Source organism: Ascaphus truei, chromosome 5, assembly GCF_040206685.1.
Source record: "Ascaphus truei isolate aAscTru1 chromosome 5, aAscTru1.hap1, whole genome shotgun sequence".
Taxonomy (NCBI): domain Eukaryota; kingdom Metazoa; phylum Chordata; class Amphibia; order Anura; family Ascaphidae; genus Ascaphus; species Ascaphus truei.
In genome coordinates, this window is record NC_134487.1 from 87,461,121 (window position 1) to 87,482,038 (window position 20,918).

At 43.2% G+C, this 20,918-nt stretch overlaps 1 protein-coding gene across 23 annotated transcripts in view; it reads left to right on the top strand.

The window, feature by feature from the left end:
- The window catches only part of USP15 (ubiquitin specific peptidase 15), a 116,225-nt gene that overhangs the window by 28,026 nt on the left and 67,281 nt on the right, over positions 1-20,918 (top strand). For 14 of the 23 annotated variants that reach the window (XR_012801666.1, XR_012801665.1, XR_012801667.1 and 11 more), the window contains exons 2-6: positions 1,700-1,827; positions 3,148-3,278; positions 5,982-6,108; positions 8,182-8,327; positions 11,614-11,672. Coding sequence is in view for 17 of the 23 variants with exons in the window: in XM_075600154.1 (XP_075456269.1) it covers positions 1,700-1,827; positions 3,148-3,278; positions 5,982-6,108; positions 8,182-8,327; positions 11,614-11,672 (591 nt within the window). In the remaining 6 variants the exon portion in view is untranslated. Of the gene's footprint in view, positions 1-1,699; positions 1,828-3,147; positions 3,279-4,085; positions 4,302-5,981; positions 6,109-8,181; positions 8,328-9,147; positions 9,321-10,270; positions 10,440-11,613; positions 11,673-12,302; positions 12,623-14,291; positions 14,685-20,605; positions 20,687-20,918 lie in introns of those variants that run through there. The other 9 variants (XM_075600160.1, XM_075600161.1, XM_075600169.1 and 6 more) reach the window with 8 other exon arrangements.

The window sequence follows — 20,918 nt, forward strand, 5'->3', positions numbered from 1 at the left end:
AGGCGTGGCATAAAGCAGACGTGGTGCCTATATTTAAAAAGGGAGCTAGATAACAACCAGAGAATTACAGACTTGTAAGCCTAACATCAATAGTGGAGAAGCTACTTAAACGTTTAGACATAATATTCAGGAATACCTAATGGAAAACAACATTCTTAGTAATAGTCAGTATGGATTTATGAAGGATAGGGTAGGTCGTGCCAAACTAACCTTATTTGTTTCTTTGAGGAGGCAAGTAGGAATTTAGACCAGAGTAATGCAGTTGATGTGGTCTACTTACTGTAGATTTTGCAAAGGCTTTTGATACGGTTGTACGGTTAGTGTACAAAATAAACCAAATGGAATCGGTAAAAATATTTGCACCTGGATTGAAAACTGGTTGAAGGATTGACAAGAGAGTTGTAATAAATGGAACTTTTTCAGGTTGGCTAAAGTCGTGAGTGGAGTACCTCAAGGATCGGTACTGGGACCCCTTATTTTTAACGTGTTTATTTATGACCTTGAGGTTGGCATAGGGATCAAAGTCTCCATCTTTGCTGATGACACTAAATTGTGTGATGTAGTAGAATCAGAGCAGGATGTAATTTCTCTCCAGAAGGACTTGGATAGACTGGAGACTTGTGCAGGTAAAGGGCAGATGAGGTTTAATACAGATAAATGTAATGTTATGCATTTGAGAAATAAGAATAAACAGGCAACTTACAAATTAAATGGGGATACATTGGGAGAATCCTTGATGGAGAAGGATTTAGGAGTGTTTGTAGACAGCAGGATTAGCAATAGTGACGAAAGTCATGCAGTAGCTGCAAAGGCACACAAGATTTTATCTTGCATTAAACGGGCACTGAATGGGAGGGAAGTAAACATAATTATGCCCCTATATAAAGCATTAGTAAGCCCACACCTTGCATATGGAGTACAATTTTGGGCACCACTCCTTAGAAAAGACATTATGGAACTAGAGAGAGTGCCGAGAAGAGCCACCAAATTAATAAAGGGATGGATAATCTGATTTATGAGGAGAGGCTAGTTAAATTAGATTTGTTTACATTAGAAAGAGGTGACTACGAGGGGATATAGCTATATACAAATATATTCGGGGACAATACAAAGAGCTTTCAAAAGAACTATTCATCACAATGGCAGTACAAATGACACGGGTCATCTCTTACGAATGGCGGAAATGTTTATTTACATTTAAAGGCAGATAACAACATGTGGAATTCATTACCCATGGAGACTGCGATGGCAGATACAATAGATATGTTCAAAAAAGGTTGGACATCTTTTTAGAAGGGAAAGGTATTCAGGGATATACCAAATTGGTATACATACTGTATGAAGGATGTTGATCCAGGGAGTAATCTGATTGCCAATATTTGGAGTGAGGAAGGAATATATTTTGCCCATTGTGAGATCAATAGATGGTGTATCACTGGATTTTTTTGTTTATCTTCCTCTTGATCAATATACTATAAGTACGGATATAGGATAAAGTATCTGTCCTCTAAATTTAGCATAGTAGGTTGAACTTGATGGCCGACTGTCTTTTTTTTTTTTTTTTTCAACCTCATCTACTATGTAACTACTGTATGTAAGTTAAACATTTGGTCCTATAGTCCTATTCTGCATCATCTATCTGCTTTTTAATTTTCATTGCAAACAAACTCAATAATTTTTTTTCTTTACGATTTTTTAGGTATTTAATTGATAGTCGCTGGTTCAAGCAGTGGAAAAAATATGTGGGTTTTGACAGCTGGGACAAATACCAGATGGGAGATCAGAATGTGTATCCAGGTCCCATTGATAACTCTGGACTTCTCAAAGGTTATGCCACACTATTTTAAATGTATATAATAGAATTTTCTGGTTTGTAGAATCATCTGATTTAGTTTATCATTCTGTTAACATTTGTCTCTATATTGCTTATCCATTTTGTGCAATGTTTTAAACAAATTCCAGACTTTAGATGCAATAAATAGGCAATAGATCTCTTTAAGGAAAGGTTAGACACATTTTTAGAAAATAGAGGATATACCAAATAAGTTAACATGGGTAGGATGTTGATCCAGGGAGAAATCTGATTGCCATTATTGGAGTCAGGAAGGAATTTTTTTTCCCCTTATGAGATATTATTGGATAATGTTTCACTGGGGTGTTTTTATTTGCCTTCCTCTGGATCAAAATACTGTAAATACAAATATAGGATAAATATCTTTCTTAATGTAACATAGGTTGAACTCAATTGACATATGTATTTATTTTTTTATTTTTTTCAAACGTTGACTGTGACTATGGTGTGGTTGGCTTCCTACAACACATCTAAACATGCTGGGAACAATTTTTTTTCATTTGGAAATTTAAGCAAGTTTTCCTTTTTTACTGAGGGCTCTGAATGTGTGTACTTGTCAGTCAAGTGTATCCTCTACTCAGCCCACCCATTACATTAACAAAAAGGAGGCACACAAGTATAGATGCAAAGATTTGCTGAAGTTTACTTCATACTCAAACAGACAAAGATATATAAAGTTTTGAGGACGCAGCCCCTTCCTCAAACAGTTCCAGCCCATTTCCAATGAGGATAGGGGGAAGATAAAATACTTATAGATGTCTGTTCCCCCCCCCCCCCCAAAGGCATGAATCACCACAATTTAACACTGTAAACATGTCAATGTAATTTGTTTCATTTGGCCCTAGGAAGAATTGCATCTTTAAAGTTAAAACGTACAGCCATAGTTAATTCTCTAGCATTTTATATATTTGTTTCATAAACAAATTATACTTAATCTGTAAAGAGGCCTTAAATAGATCTCGTAGTGTAGGGCGAATTAAAAAAGAGTTCGGAAAATTGTGGTCATTTTTAAGATTCCCTGCAAAATTCTGTTTATTAAAATATTTGTTAAAATAAAAACATACGTCTATGATCGAGATAAATTACGTGTTTAAAAGCTGTGTAATTTCTGGATTATAAAAAAAAAAATATGACACTTAACCGTTTTATTTTTTCATTGGTGGCAAATACTAATTGTGTTAGACTTCAAGTAAAGAAAAAAGTTATTCTGTGTCCATGATGAAACTTTTTTTTTTAATATATATAATTGTGTTAATTTTCAGTGGTGGCAACATTTTCATAAGTCTCTTTTACAGATGGCGACACACAGTCGCTCAAGGAGCATCTTATCGATGAGCTTGACTACATTCTGTTGCCTACTGAAGGCTGGAACAAGCTTGTTAGCTGGTACACCGTGATGGAAAATCAGGAGCCTATAGCACGCAAGGTACTGTATGGTGATGGTACACTGTTAAGACATTTCACATACAGTATATATAATTCTGGTTGCCTTTCACAATGTGGTGCTGAAATTAAACCACATTTAATTTATTAGCTAAAACAATAAATATCTGTCTTGGTGTTTAGCCATTAAGCGCAGTTTACAATTCTCTCTGGAAAATAAGTGTTTCTAGGACTTCTTACAGTAAGTGTATGCTTATATTTTTTTTTATGCTAGCCGATTGCAATGCCTTTTTATGCCATTTGATATGGAACTGCTATTTATTTAGGTTTGTGTTTGTGTTGGAATTAAAAGCCCCCAGGCCCTAAAAGATAGATAAGGGGTTAATCTGCAGTCACCCTAACCATGCTTTGCTGGTCTCTGGTCAAAATGGATTCATATTTGCTGCCCTTCATATAGAAACCTGCCCAGGTCAGGGGATCTGTACACCACTGTCTGGCTACGGCTATAAGAAGCACACAGAGCTCATACGGATATTTCAATGAGGTTTGTCTTGTTGTTTAGTGAATTTATGAAGTCAGTCTTGGGGTTTGACATTGTAGAAAGTGCAGATTTCATATCTCCCTGTAGCTCATTCTCTGGCAGTTAGTGTAGTTAATTCCCCCCTCACCCCCAATCACCACATTGAAATAAATTAATTAATTTCTACTACAGCAATAGTGAATAAGATAGTACGTAGGCTGAAATTCTGTGAAGTCAGAACGTTTTTTTGTGTAATTGTAATTTAAATGGCTAATATTTTGGCTTACAGTGGTGTTTGTTTAAAAGTTAAATATAAAAAATTTCTTCCAGAACAGTAAAGATTCATTTGCATTGAGGCATCAGAAATGCTTCACCAAGGATTCACAGTGCTGTGATGTAACTCCCTCCTTGCTGTGCTAATAAGATCCTCCCTTTTTACCATGCATGTCAGTGGTGTCACATAGCAAGCAGATGACTATTTTCAGAACAGTCTGTTACTGAAGTTTGCAGTTAGACTTTGGAAGATCGAAAGCAAATATATTTGAGGTACTGTAATCCTTCCAGCATATTTGTCTGTTTGGTTTATTGTGAGGTTGAAAGCTCGTTTGCAAAACCTCATTGTCACATTGTTTTACAATGTATTCACCCTCATACCCTATCATATTTTATACAGTATAAGCTATACCAGAGAGCTTACCGTGGTGTGTTTGTGTATTTTTTATTTTTGGGGGGCTAATACATTACAACTGTAAACACCCCTTTCTGCATATGCAACAAATCTGTCTGGCATGTTTACCATCTTAATGGTAACTGGTTTGCTAAAGTCATATATTGAGTAACCTAAATTGAGTTTAATGATAGTTCTAATTAGGCTATTAATTTTTCATAATGCCAGTTACATCAGTCTAGTACCGGGCGTGTAAAGTGCTGCCAGCATTTACAGTGTGTGGTGAGTGCTATTTAGAGATTTTCATAGTTGTTATAGGTTGTGATCTGTTTCGGGGGACCAACATGGCAGTTGTTGAATTTTAGTGCACAGTGCTTTTGAAGCCTCTTCTCCATGTGTACTGTAACAGGAGAGTGAGGAGGAAGCAGATTATATCCAGAGTGATAAGTGGGTGTGGAGATAAACTCAGTAGGAAGTGCATTCAAGGGCAGTCCAATGTGGTGTGTCACAAAATGTTTTTAAACAATTTATCAGCAATGTAATCCCTGTAAAGTAACTGCTCTACTTATTTGTATCTTGTGAAAAATTTATTTGGCGTGCATATCTCCGGGAATATGTATTCAGGCATATCAGCTACTTGGTGAAATAATTACTTAGGCAACAAAGAACAGAACTTTGAGGGCTGACAAACAGTGTTATCAACAAAACACATTAGGTTATGATTGTAAACGATTAACAAAGCATTTGTTTACCATGACCTTTAAAAAGAAAACTATTTATATAGTCCCAATGGGCTACATTTACCGAACTAAACATGCCGTGTTTAGTTCACTTTTGCCCCAGGTGGGACTGCCACTTTAAGTTGCATGGGGAGGCGGACCTTCTTCAGTAAAATTGAAGACACCTGAGAGGTTTCAAAAGCTGCGAATACTGTAATTTCACCTATAACAAACTATCATGTTGGTCCCACTTCTCAAACACCAATACAGCTCCTAGAACTTTCAAATACAGTTGATATTACCATTTTCATTGTATTTTTGTTGTTGCAGTTTTAGTTGTCACTTCTATTATACACCATATTTAAGGTATGGGTACATATTTATAAGGCATTCAGATACAACTCAAAGATGTACTAGGAAAACAGTTGGCTTTGACATTTCATCAAATCATTGCAGAGGTGCAGAAAAGGGTCTCTGGTCCTAATTAACTGTTCCCTGGTCCTAATTAACTGTTCCCATAATAGATTTTAAGCTTTTACATTCAGACTGCTAGTAAGAATCACTAAGTAGTACTAGAAAAGGTACAGTACATATGAACTGCCTCCATATTACATGTGAAAAAAACATTTTCTGTCTTCAAACTATTATTGGATCTGGAATAGATTTAACATTGTAGTTTTAAGTTGTGAACATATTTCTTATTGTATTCTGTGTACAACTCGAGTAAATGTTATTCTGAGAAATCCTCTACAATTAAGGTAAAAGTTAAGATCATGTAATAGGTGATTGAGTGGTAATTTATATAAATCCAATACTGACACAAACTGTACTGTTTTTCAGGTGGTTGAACAGGGTATGTTTGTAAAGCACTGCAAAGTAGAAGTTTATCTGACCGAATTAAAGTTGTGTGAGAATGGAAATATAAACAATGTCATAACAAGACGATTTAGCAAAGCTGATACAATAGGTATGAACATTTTTTATTTTTTGCTTGCTCATGTTTTTTATGCAAAGAGGGAAAAAAACGTGCTCAATGGTTTATGGAGAGGCGGGACTAAGTATTTTTGCACCCGGTGCAAGTTCCACCAGCTGCAACCCCCCCATAAAAATCTCGTGCTCACTCTCTCTGCCCTCCTGCCCCCAGCCCCCATTCTTTCTCTCCTCCCCTTTTTTTCTCTCCTGCCCTCTGTCTTGCTACTTCCCTCCAAAGGTGGGGGTGTCCATCGCATCCAATACCTGAAGTTTTCTGACTTCTGTGTTCAGACCGCTGTAGTGGTTCCCGCCACCACCACGAATCTCGTCCCCGCCCCCCAGGTAGGTCCCAGGGGGAGAGGGGTTGTTGTTAACAGCTGTAAGGATCTCTGTAACTGTGCCCACTATCAGACGGCTACCCCGCTTGCCCCTCCCTAGTTCCGCCTCTTGGTTTGTTTTTAAATATTGCTGAAATTATTATGTGTAATAATTACATTTAATTTCCCTTAAGATTTTTTTTCTAGATACCCACAAACACAACATTCTCAATGTTTGATAGTAACTCTTGGGAGAGAGGTAGACTTGCTCATAATTTGTAATGCTTAAGTAGCATTTCCTTTATCACAACTTTTTTCCGTAATAATATTCGTAATCACCCCATTGAAAAAAGTATTTTTTCATTACAAAAACAGAACAGTGAAGTCTCTTGGAGCTGAACCGCGGTCTTCTTAGCTCTGGATTTGCCCTAGTTATTTAACCTACTGGTAAAATAAATTAAGGATGGCTGCAAGGATCATCCAATATGAAACCGCAGTATCCTTCTTTGATGACAATGCGGCTTCCTATTGGCCCGTGGGATGCGACTTGGATAGCAAGCATATAGATTTCCCCTCGGGAATCAGGAGTCTTCAAAGCAAACACTAGCGTGGTTTCGCTCCAGTGACGCGACTTCCCAGTTCCAATTCTGTATAACTAAATAAGTAGGGGGTATTGCTGTTTCAAAACATGACACACTTGTTCAATTTTTTGTTTGAAAGTCAGATACGTATTCATTCTGTACATGTTTTGTATTACCGTTTCAAACATTCTTATATTTTTCTTTATAGTTTTAAAGGTGTTTTCCCACTGTCTAAATTTACTGAATTACAAGATGTCAAATCATCTTTTAGCTCGATTTCAGGGTTTTTTTTCACACTGTAACAGTCTTTTTTTGGAATGCAAACTGACTTTTTTATAGACTGTATTCTTATTTGAATTCTATAACAAACGTACCTGTTGTGAGATGCATGCACACATTCTTAATGCTTGAATTAAAATGTTTTCTAGTGTGGCATCAAAGCCTTAACTTGGGTACTTACAAACTACGTCAGAGACTAAGCCATGTTTTAACCGACCGAGATTGTAGAGCTAAAACTTACATTTGACATATACTGTACAAATACAAAAAAAGATTAAAACGTTTGTTGAAGCAGTGTCACATTCAGCCACTTTTATACAACTGAAGGGTAATTTTGCCCTGGCACATAGAGTAATGCTCTATTTTGGGGTTTGAGGTCAAAATAAACACCTCTCCAAATGTAGGTTTGGTGGGCTTCCTACAGTGGGTGACTCTTGCCACATTCTGCTTTTAATGTCTTTTTAATATTTGTAGATCACTACAGGTAATTTTCTGACAGTCTTATCTCCCAAACTAGGAATCCCCAGGATTGCTGCTGCCGTTGAAACAAACACAATTTATATTTTTTAAATATGCATTGGACTAGTGGAAAATACTGCTTTTAAGGGTGCTATTTTTTTTTTTACATCATTTTAGGGAATCCCCTATACAGTAGGTGTCCTTCACAAGTGTTTACCCAACTACTTCTCTACCTGTTGAAAATAAAAATTCAGTTTAATCTCTTGAGTCCTGGGAGTTACTGAGGTTCAGTGTGTATCATTGTATGTTCAGTTAAGCATAGCATAGCCCAATGTCAGGAAATGGTAGCACAGGATATGTTTTCATTTTTAACATATTAAACATTTTTTACACATTTTTTTTTTAACATTTTATTTTTCTTTCAAAATTCAGACATGATTGAAAAGGAAATGAGAAAAATCTTCAATATTCCAGATGAAAAAGAGACCAGACTGTGGAACAAATACATGAGCAATACATTTGAACCACTGAATAAACCTGAAAGCACTATACAGGATGCTGGCTTATATCAGGGGCAGGTATGCCAATTCTTTAGCATGGCTTTTGCAAGAATGTGGAAACACTTGAATTGTGAAGTGGGCAAGGGTAATAGAGGAACTGTGTTGTGGTGGTTTTAATTTGTGATATTCTTCTTGGTGATTAATATTTGTCTTTTAGTACACATGTAGTTATGGTTTAATTATAATTCATTAATTTAAACCTTCACTCTTCCCCCACTTATAACTTTAGGGCTCACAATTAGAATCCGGAAGAATAGTCCAAACTGCACCTAAGTATAGAATACCAGAAATCGAATGTTAAAATATATATTGGGGATGAAAAGAGCCTTCAAAGATCCTTAAAAGTATGTCTGGTGCTACGTCAATGAGTTTATTTCCAGGCTTCTTGTTGGTGAAATATGCTCTTTAAACTTTCCAATTCACAATAGAATTAGATTAATACTTGATAGTTTTGATGAGAGCCAATGTGTTTTGTCAAATTTGGAGGAAGTTGGGTAGATTAGATATTTATATAGCTTCACTGATCAGAATACAATACATTTTTTGAGTGGGTTTTTTTGACAAAATTAAATTTGTGTAAATCTTTTATACCCTATAAAAGACAACTTAAAATAAAACAAATAACGCATATTTGGTCCATAACACATGAATCAATACAATGTGAAATTCATACATTTGAAGTTTGTATTTAGCTAAAAATCAAAAACTGTAGGTCTGTTTAATCACCAGTAGCAAGCGCGATCCAAGGATGAATACAATACGCATTTGTGTAAGCATAAGGGTCAGCATAAAGGTAGATATCCGCAATCTATCTGCAGGCGCAGCATGTCTTGGGATGCTCCTGGCGATCGATAATTGATGTTTACCTTTTATTTTGACCCTTAAGCATAAATAAAAGCTTATTGTTTTCATCCTCGGATCTGGTTCATGTTCGAAGTTTGCAACTGCTGAGTGAGGCTCGGACCGTTTCCTGTAGTGGAGGAATCAAGCTGTGAAGACGCTACCCGGTCTGTGAGTGCATGCTCTGTTTAACTATCCTTACTCTTCATTTCAATATGGTAACTGATCAAGTATCCCCAGTGCAGCTCAGAGCAGAATATACAGATACAGTGTTATCCAAGTTCGGTTTGTGCGCAAGGAATCGGCAGCTGAACGAAGCCTGACTGCCGCCCAATCGCAGCTTCCCCACGCCCAAAGGCCAGTGCCTGCCCTGAAGGGATTAGTGCAGCGGGGGTCCCTGCTTCTTAATGAGACTCATGCTGTGTTAATCCTACCAGGCTGCCACCAGTCCCTCTCCCTTTGTCTCCCCGCACAGCTCTTACTCGCTATTTTTATTAATATATTTAGTACATACTGTAGAATTGAAGCAGGGTCTGTCCTGAGCTGAACGGCATTCATTTCTGGTCCAAAGCCCCCTTGCTTCCTGAAGTACAGAGTTCCGTCTCGGGTGCCAGCATCGCCTGCAAGTTAAAATGTCCCGTGTCACATTTAAACTTGCAGGAGATTGCGGACCTTCACCAAAGGGAAAGCATCACATTGTACATCCACCAACCAGACCTGAAATTAATGCGGTTCAGCTGCTTCAATCCGATGTCCTAAAAATATAAACCGTGTGAGTGCCTGCAAGAGCTGTGCGATGTGACCAGAGAGAGGGACTGCTTCTCTCTGCGCAGCTCTTCCAGACTGGTGGTGACCCTGTAGGATTAACACAGCGTGAGTCCAATTCAGAAGCAGGGACACTCGCTGTGTTAATCCTTCTGGGAAATTCCACCTGCGCTGGGGCATAGCTGTCCACCCTTTCCAAGTGAAGTGCAGAGGGAACTTGTATTGCAATTTCTTCACCTGATGAATGGTCCATATGGGACCTGAAACGTTCTTTCCACTGTTCTTGGCTGTCACATTAAATGGAGAATTGCATTATGAACTTGTGAGTAGAGCTCTACTTTGTATCTCTGTCTTAGAGGAGAACTGCACTTTGAAGAAATTGTTTTTCTGTGTTGTGTTGGCTGCACACGCAGGATTCTCCTCATCTGAAACGGTTTCCCCGCACTTTGGAATGGAACTTGTATTGCGCCACATCTGTGGTATACAGCCACACTGATAATCGCAAACATGGAAAACAAAAAATATGTGAGAGGCTTAAATACTAAATGACTCTAATTATTATTTTCTTCTCGTTTATAGATCAATAATAATATATGGTTCTGTGTTTCCCATAGGATTACAGTCTCGTATGCCTGAGTGTAGGAAATATTTATTCTTCGTGTTCGTCCCTGTGTACCCTGATTTATAGGTTAATAGTAAACAAAAGCATTAGGAATTCATCAGAAACTGTAAAGCCATTCTGTTGTTGTGCCAACACATAATACTTTTTTTTTTTTACCAAGTGAAGGATAATTCCTACAGAGATGTTTCTTCAAGTAACTTCACTTTAATAGACTTAATATATAATAGAAGTGTAGTACAGCTTTCCTTATTGTGTGAACTGAACAAGATCTTCATAGCGCTTTTCCTTGAGGTACCTACTCAATAGGCTTAAACTATAGTAATTTTACTCTCTCTGACACACCCTCAGAACAGTCCCAGCCATTCGGGTCCATGTTTGTTATGCAATATCTGTGATATTTCTCACCATATCAGCAAGCAAACAGTCTTGTAGATGAGGAGGGCGCAATATTTTTCCAGGGTGAGGGGGCTGGGCACTAAGAGACCCAGCGCTCCCCGAAGGCAATTAAATGCCGGGTGACTGCGCAATGCCTCTGTAAATTCCCTTACCTTGGCTTCGGGCAACACATCGCTGTGGTAACCTGGTGTCAAGTGACGCCGCAATATGACGTCACATGACCCCGCAGCATCATTTGACGCCGGAGTTGAGCAGGCAGAAGGGGCGAAGACTTAAAAGTTTATGCACCCCTGCTGTTGATTTTGTTGACCATGGAATTCACCTCCATTATTTATCTGCTATATTAACAGATGAGTTGAGATCAGTATGGGTTAATCATTGGACCATTAACTTATCTCTGAAAGGCACATTGGCTCTTCTTGCCAGATAATCCGCAGAAATGTCAGGAAAACAACGTTTGCAATAAATGTGACAGCAGAAATTTGTCACACGGTTCCTATTCTGTATTGCACACTGAATAAATATTTCTTACACCAAGCCAGCATAATAATTGTACGGACATATCAAAGTTCATAGACCAGGTTGGGCATTTGCTTTTCAGACTTTTTGGCATATTTTTGAATGTTGACTAATAATGCAGGTAATGCCTTCTGTACAGTGATTGATTTATATTTTACACAGATGCTAGTAATAGAACAGAAAAATCAAGAAGGACAGTGGCCAAGAGGTCCTATGCCTAAGTAAGTTTTTATTTTCCTTTATGCACTTCTATGTGAATATTTATTAAAATATGTTTGTGCAATATTTTATTGGGAAATATCATTACCCTGGGGCTTTGGGTATTCACAGGTATATAATTTAAGTAGCTAATTTAACGTATGGTTAAAAGTAAAATGGAGATCATACCAATTATCTGTAAAATAGGTTTTAAAATGCATTGTGACCATGTTTTACCTGCTGTACATGCTTTAACTATGCTGCACAAGTCATAAATCCTGTGGCTTTATATTGTATTTGTTAGATGTAGTATGTTACACTTTCGAAATGCATTAGCCCTTCAATTAAATTGAATGAAAGCTGTATATTTCAATATTTCAACCGCCATGTCCCTAATAATTAAATTAACTTTTGTTGTTGTACCTGAACAGTATTTTGTATTTGTGTACATTTATGGCTTTTGCACCATTTGTATATATATTCATTTTTTTTTATATATATCAAGATCAGTAAAGGAGTATTTAACATACCATTAGTAATATGGCAAAAATGTAGACATTTCGTTATAATATTACAGAATAATGTATTTTTTTCAGGCAGGATTTAGGGGGGATGGAAATTGTTTTGCAATGAAACATGAATTACTATGTTAAGCTGTAATAAGTGAAGCATACGTCTAAACATGGAGTTCTATGATATTTGCAAGTCCATAAAAGTTGTCGACAGATAAGAACCTATTCTGCCCATTTTCCTGTTTGTTGTGAAACCTCATATTCTACGTCACGGGTGGCCAGCTGTGGTATTGGGGAAGTGACACCGCATCCTGTCCACACTGTATCTGTGTAGGTAGCAGAGGAGAAATACCTTCTTCTGCTGAGCATGCATGGAGTGGGGCTTCAGGCATGGGGTGGTGCCTTGCAGAGCAGAGAACTGGGCTGCAGCATGTGCCAGGGACTGGGACAAGCTGAAAAAGGTGAGGGAAGGGTCAGCTCAGGGGAGAGAGACTTGCTGGGTTTAGGGAGAAAGAGACTTGCTGGGGATGGGTGGGGCGAGAGAGAGACTTGCGGGGGTGTGGGGAGAGTGAGAGACTGACTGATGCTTGGGGAGAGAAATAGAGTGAGAGCCTTGCACAGTCCACACAGGCTGCCACCCGCGATGACAGTGGTCCACCAAAAAATTTGTGCCCATTTATTGGCCCGCCTGCAAAAAAGGTTGGCCAGCCCTTCTCTAGAATAGATCATTCGCTGCCTATCCTATTTAGAGACTGTACTATGCAATCACCACACTTGTCATGGCATTTAGAGACTTTGTTTTGTCTGGAGGCTTCTCTGAGTTTAAACCTATGCTTTAAGTAAAGAAACTTGTCATATCGTAATACATGATGTTCTACAATGTAAATTAGTGTTGCTTTATTTAAACTCTGTCACCTTCTTTTTTTTTTCCCCTGGAGTGTTCTGCAATGCATTATTGTCCTGTGTCTGTAATATGGCACGGGGCATCTTTATTCAGGCCACATATGTATTCATCAGTGTACTAATAAATCTATTTTTCAAATCAGGATTTTATAGTATAATTGCAATGTTGCTATATACAGTATGCATTTCTTGCAGAAGGCCTTTTTTTATTATTTTTTTATATAAACTCTTCCTACAAACATCTATTGGATTTTTTTTAACAATTTATATAAGGCTACAGGGGGCAAAGTGGGAGATATTCTTCCAATTGCCGCATTTTATTTATCTTACAAATTTGTATAACAACAAAGCATTAGATGTTTGTAATATGAGCTAGTAACCACCTTTCACGTAACATTTCTTTTTACCTGTTATTTATATTATTGTTTTGCGATTGTTTGTAAGCCTACAGAGCTATCCATGTCCCCCAGTCTGTCAAAGGGATTGACAGCTATGTGGGATTATTCAACATGGATAATAAAGAATTGGCAATAGAAATAACATTTGATTTAAGTCATCCTAGAATGACAGATGGGAGTCATAATTATGCTCTTGTCCATCCAAAGTAAGGAAAATGTGTCCGGCTCTTTGTGAAATGGACATTTCTGATTATCGTCATAAAAGCAATGTTATTGAACCCCCCCACATCCAGTCTGGTGAAGTTGATCCTCTTTATAAATGAGGCTACCAGGTAGGCTGTAAATGAACATTAAGAATACCAATCATAATAAATGTATGCGTTATAATCTAACAAAAGAGGAAAATATGTTATTTCAAAACTCTTCAATCTAATAAGGATATCATAATCAAGCAGATAAGGGGAGTGGAGGTTTGGGGTGGGGGGGTAGTTGTCCAGGACAGGAAGGATTATGAAAAAGAAGCCCTTAGACTCCTATCTGATTCAACCTCATGCCTCCCCCTTAAACGTGATCCCACTAACATTTATATAGGGAAACTGAAAACACTCTTGTATCAAGCCTTAGCCAATTATGTTTTGACAACGTTGGAATAGGGCTTTCTATTTGAACCTAACCCAAGAATCCCCATACTATACTACTTCCCCAAAATTCATAAATCATGATCTGACCCTCCTGGGAGCCGGTAATTTTGGGGATTAGATCATTAACCTCTAATGTCTCCCAATATGTCGACTACTTCTTAGAACTATGTCTATTTATTTATTACCAGCTTATACTAAAGACACAACATGTATCTTAAATGCGTTTAAGGATTTCAAGTGTGAAACAGAATATCACTAGATCACCTGCGACGTAGGCGCTTTACACCAGCATGCCCCACACCAGGGGGGTGGCATCGATTTTAAGCAGTTCTTAACAAATCACTCTATTGCTGCGAGAGCCTGCTCCACTGAAATTGGGACTTTCTGTGCTGAACCATGTGTCGCACCAGCTGTGATTTCAAGTCTGCCTGTCTTCCAACATCACCCTTATGAGGTTGGACGTTGGAGCGAGGACCGATTCTGATGTCCAAGCTTATGGTTTTTATACCTAAATGCTTTTAACTGCTGTCCTTCTTTTTTTTTGTGTATGTCCCTATTACCCCACCACTTTTTGATACCAATAAATATTGTCAATACTATACTATGAGGGTTTTTCGCGTTTCTTTTTCTCAGACTGTATACGGTTATTACTAGACGTGTATCATAAAGTGGTGTATAGTATATTACAAGTATAGTCCGGCTTCATTAATTTTTCTCACCAACTTTGAGCACATCTATAGCGGCCCCCCCTAGCCATAGGCGGGGGGGCTTCATGACCGGGAGGGTCCGGCCTTCCCCTCGCTGGCCCGCCCCCACACCTCCCTCCCCAGCACAGGGGAGGAGTTCCCGGAAGGCCTACTTAAGGCCAGGCTGGCGGGCAGCACGTCCTCTTTTGCTGCCCGCCAGACGATTTGGACGTCCCTCTCCTCCCTGCAGGTTAAATTAAGGTAAGGCCCCGAAAGGGGGGGGTCAATCCTGGGCACTCCCCCCTCCTGTATAGCCGCGATTTTTGAATCGGCGGTGAGGGGGGAGGCGGGATGCAGGGAGGAGAGGGACCCCTTAGTGTAGCGGCCCGTCCCCATCCTCCATCTGCGGCGCGCAGCATGGAGCTGGGGGGGTCGGATTTAGGCCTGTGCCGCGGCAGCTGCAGGCGGGGAGTGGTGGTCTCGGGACAGAGGGGGTCTGGCGGGCAGAAGGGGCCTGACGGGGTTTTTCCCGCTTCTTTCCCTGGGGGTGGGGGCTACCTGCTCCCGCAGCATTGTGCGGGCGGGTGCCTCCTCCATCCGCATAGCCCCACGGTGGCTGCCATCGGTAGGGGCACCCCGGCGGGGAGGGGGGGTCCGGCCGAGGCATGCAGCCCGCGCGTAAATTCGCAGCGTGTGCCCCATGCGGCTGCTCGCGGCCCGCTCGGGGGCTGGGGCGCAGTACCACGTGGTGCGGGCCTTCCGTCTCCCGATGGGGAGTGTAGCGCGGGCAGAGGCCCCTCCTACCCCTCCCCCCCTTTCGTTAGTGGTCTCGGGGCAGGGGGGTTGGAGTGGACCGGTCAGCCATGCGGCTGGAGAGGCGGCTGCTCCCGCGCCCCCCCCCCCCCCCCCCACACCTGTGGGGTCGTTAAAATGTATGCGTGTGGTGGGCTGTACAGGGGGGGCCGGCCGGGAAAAATCTATAATAAATAAATAACGTTGTATGGGTATATATGTGTGTGATATGGGTGTGTATATATGTATATATGTGTGTGGTAGGGGTGTGTATATATGTGTGTGGTATGGGTGTGTATATATGTGTGTGGTATGGGTGTATATATATATATGTGTGTGGTATGGGTATATATGTATATATGTGTGGTATGAGTGTATATATATATGTGTGTGGTATGGGTATATATATGTATATGTGCGTGGGTATATATGTGGATGTACGTATAGGTATTTATGGGTGTTATGTGCAGGTATGTGGGTGTGTATGTACATGTGTATATGGGTATGCACGTATACGTAAGTGGAGATATACGCATGTATAGGCTAGTGCAGCCGCTCTTAGTGGTTGCGGCCCTAGGTCGGGGTAAGCGCAAAGAGGGGGCGGCCAAGGTTGGCGCTTCACGGTCTGCCCCCGCAGTTAGTTTCGGCGCGGGGACACACGCTGATGCGCTCGGGACGATTATGTGCAGGTATGTGTGTGCGGGTATATATATGTGTATACGGGTACGTATATATGTGTACATTCGTGCAGGTAAATCGGTGTACGTGTATGTAGGCATGTATACTATAAGCTATATAAATATACTGTAGTTCGGCGGGGGGGACACGCTGAGGCGCTGGGAGCGATGGCAAGTGGATGCTTGACTGCTCCCAGCGGCCGCTTCCTTCTGGTATCCCGTGCAGGGGTAGCAGTTGCCCGCCCGTGCGGGGTGGGGGTATGGCGAAGTTGGGACAGAAAGGCTGGCATAAGATTTCCATAGGAGGGAGCGCGGTCTGACTGGCGACGTGTCCCCCCCACTTATGGTCTCAGACGGTGCAGAGAATTATATAATGTCAATAGAGCTCTTTATCTAGTGACATTATAGACTATATAGATATATTGTGGTAATTATTAGATGATAAATACTTGTTAATGGGAATCGCAATGTTTAGCATTTATGCTTGGTTACTTTATCTGCATTCCCCAATTAATTCACGGATGGGCACATGTGGAGGCGTGCGTGCGGAGGCGCATGTGTGGGGGATAGGTGTGTGGGCACAGGTAGTTGGATATATGGATATACGTGTAGGCACATCAGAAGTATGTATGTACTGTAGGCACATGTGGATGTTTATATGTGTAGGGGCACATGTAGAAGTGTGCGGGTGTATAGGGGCACACGTAGATGTGCGCTTGCGTGTGTGGGCACACGTAGATGCGTGCGGGTATGTATGGGCACACGTAAATGCGCGCGTGTGTATGGGCACACGTAGATGTCAGTAGAGCTCTTTATCTAGTGACATTATAAACTATATAAATATACTGTAGTAATTATTAGATGATAAATACCACACGTAAATGCGCGCGTGGGTATAGGGGTGCACGTAAATGCGCGCGTGTATATGGGCATACGTAGATGCGCGCGTGTATATGGACATGCGTAAATGCGCGCATGTATATGGACACGCGTAAATGCGCGCGTGTATATGGACACACGTAAATGCGCGCGTGTGTATATGGGCACACGTAGATGCGCGCGCGTGTATATGGGCACACGTAGATGCGCGCACGTGTGTATATGGGCACATGTAGATGCGCGCGTGTGTATATGGGCACACGTAAATGTGCGCGTGTATATGGGAACACGTAAATGCGCGCGTGTATATGGGTTCACGGAAATGCGCGCGTGTATATGGGCTCACGGAAATGCGCGCGTGTGTATATGGGCACACAGAAATGCGCGCGCGTGTATATGGGCTCACGGAAATGCGCGCCTGTGTATATGGGCACACGGAAATGCGCGCGTGTGTATATGGGCACACGGAAATGCGCGCGCGTGTGTATACGGGCACACGCAGGGCGCGCGCGTGTATATGGGCACACGCAGGTGCGCGCACGTGCGTGTGTAGAGGGGCACACGCAGGTGCGCGTGGATGTATATGGGTGCGCGCGGGTGTGTATGGGCACACGGAAATGCGCGCGGGTGTATATGGGCACACGGAAATGCGTGCGGGTGGATATGGGCACACGGAAATGCGCGCGGGTGCATACGGTTTGCTGTGCAGGGAGAGGGGCTGGCGGAGGCACGCAATCACAGCGCGTGAGGCCCTGGGTTGCTAATCCTGGGGCAGGCAATAGTCGCGACCCGTGCAAGCAGGGCCGGGTAGGGACGGGCCGGTGCCCTGTCGCGCGAAAATTTTGGACAGGCATACGGGAAGCGGGCTGCATGGCATCAATGGCAGAGCAGTTACGCCTTCTTCAAGTCGAGGCGAAAAACCATGACGAGGCATGGTTGGATCGGTGGCTGCAGGCGTTGTTCTCTGCGAAACCAGCACGTGGCACTAAGGCTTCTCCCCGCGGGAAGGGGAAGCAGAGGGCGCTGCAGCACAACGCGTCAGGCGACAGTCCTCAGGCAGCATTGCGCGCTAGACAGGCGGCAGGCAGAGAAGCCGCGCTCCACAGGAAGGGAGCGCGGAGGGTGCTGCAGTGCAAGGCGGCAGGCGAAGTTCAGCAACCGCACGCAAGGCGGCAGCCCTCGGTCACGGTACCGTGAGGCAGGGCGTCACAGCGGCCTGGTCGGGCCTCAGCGATGGTAGGGAGGACTTCGACCGCTGGGACGCAGGACACGGCGGATCGGCGCGCAGGTCGGCCCGCCAAGGAGGGGCGGCGACTTCCAGCCACCGTGACGCAGAACAGGGCGTCACGGCACGCCACACGGCCGCCCGTTGCTGACGCGGGCGATGTCACTGTCAGGATTTCGCCTGCAGAGTCGGCAGGGCCAAGGAGACAAAGACGGCCAACCGCAACCGCGGTTGATGCCAATGTGTTTCGTAGAGCAGAGAACCCAGCATGGTTCGACTACGTGGAGCCGGCATCGGGTGAAGGGCGAACCAAGTCGCAGCCCAGGTCTCTTCCTCACGGGAAGCCACAGATGGCCACGGCCGGGGTCACTGGCACCGCGAATCCCATTCCAGTACCAACAGCCATCAGCCGGACCCCGGTGTCTTTCAATTCTTCAGCCACGGCCGGGGTCAGGGGCGCGGTAGCTGACCCACCCGGGCAGCATCACGCACTGCACAGATGGTGGAACAGCCCCGGCGGGCGGTTGATGGCGACACGCCGTGGAAGGTACGGCATATGGCGTATAGGGTAATGGTAAGGAGTCGCGTTTAGTTCGGTATCGAGGAGATGCGTCAAGGCTTGCAGTGGGCGACACAGAGCGAGCAAGGGAAAAGGCGTGGCCCAGTCCACTGCCAGGGTCGATTCCCTAGGGGTCACTGAGGGCGGGTAAGAAGCCTGCAGCAGTAAAAAAGGCTGAAATCCCAGATAGCGCTGGGCAAAGGCGGCCTGCGGCTCCGGAGGTGGTGTAGGTCCGGGACCGGGCGAGGGATTGTGCAGCAAAAAAAAAAAGAGAGGCCGGGCCGGTAGAGGAGCACTGGTCCCGTGGTTAGGCATGCCAGGCGGGATAGACTTATTTGAGTTTTCGGGAAGGCTTTGAGAGGGTATGGAGGGTTGGCGGTACGGGCCTAGTTTAAGGGGGGTTAAATAGGCCCGTCGGTGGCGGCTCTTGGGGGGTAGGTGCTTGTTCTTGCCAGACTGGGAGCTGGGCCGTTTGAGCCCGGGGGGAGTACGAGTGGGCAAGGTCAGTTATCCATGACCTCGAGAGCCCGCTCGCGTAGGGGACACGAGGTCAGCGGTTCGAGGGCCGGCTGACCGTCCCCTCCCCCTCCTGTCAAAGGAGCACACTCTGGCAGGGAGTGCATTTACCCCATTAGGTTTTCTGTATAAATAAATAGCCGCGGCCATTTTACCTCCAGCTCGCGTTTCCTGTCTTTATTTGTACGTTACATGTGGGTACAAGGCGGGAGGAGAGGGGAACCACCTGGAACCTACCTGGTCAAGCGGCCCCCCATAGCCATAGGCGGGGGGGCTTCATGACCGGGGGGGTCCGGCCTTCCCCTCGCTGGCCCGCCCCCACACCTCCCTCCCCAGCACAGGGGAGGAGTTCCCGGAAGGCCTTCTTAAGGCCAGGCTGGCGGGCAGCACGTCCTCTTTTGCTGCCCGCCAGACGATTTCCCACCCACCCATCTCCTTAGGTAGTGATTGCAATCATGTAATGAACGGCAGCAGAAGGTTGAGCAGGGCAGGGTATTCCCAGGAATGTGGACATATGCATTGTATGCCGTGTTAATGGTTCTTTGTTCCATTTCAGCACGAACAGCTGATACTGTGCTGAGTGAAAGGAACGAGGTCCGAGCAGGAGGGGTCATTGTCCAGTTTTGCCTTTGTCGCGGCGGCTCTTGGGGGGTAGGTGCTTGTTCTTGCCAGACTGGGAGCTGGGCCGTTTGAGCCCGGGGGGAGTACGAGTGGGCAAGGTCAGTTATCCATGACCTCGAGAGCCCGCTCGCGTAGGGGACACGAGGTCAGCGGTTCGAGGGCCGGCTGACCGTCCCCTCCCCCTCCTGTCAAAGGAGCACACTCTGGCAGGGAGTGTATTTACCCCATTAGGTTTTCTGTATAAATAAATAGCCGCGGCCATTTTACCTCCAGCTCGCGTTTCCTGTCTTTATTTGTACGTTACATGTGGGTACAAGGCGGGGGGAGAGGGGAACCGCCTGGAACCTCCCTGGTCAAGACTTATTGACTCACTTAGTTTCATTGTTAACATATGCAGCGGATTTCAAATTTGCAGGTAATGTTTCATTAAAAATGTGCAGACTGAAAAAAAAGGGCATCGAATTTTTGTATGGACAGTCTTTCAGTTTTTGTTTTTGTAACAAATGGGCCTTTGTCAGCAACAATTGGTTTCTTTTTAATATTTTAGAATAAGACTATGAAACTGTTTGGGTAGACCGAGACCTGTGACTGAGACCAGTATGTTGGTGTGTGATGGAAGTGGCAAGTATCATGGAGGGCTGTGTACATTTTGTACGGCTTTTTTTTTCTACGCTTCTTCAATTCAGAAATATACACTCATCCTTATTCTTCATTTTGTTATTGCAAACATTGTCCTTACTGAAATTAGTGACTGCACTTATGTTTGTGTGTTTCATGGTAGTAACACAAGTACAGTATAGTCATTTGCCTACCATTGGAATCATTCTAATTAAAGGTAGTTGCTGTTCGAGGTTCTGAAT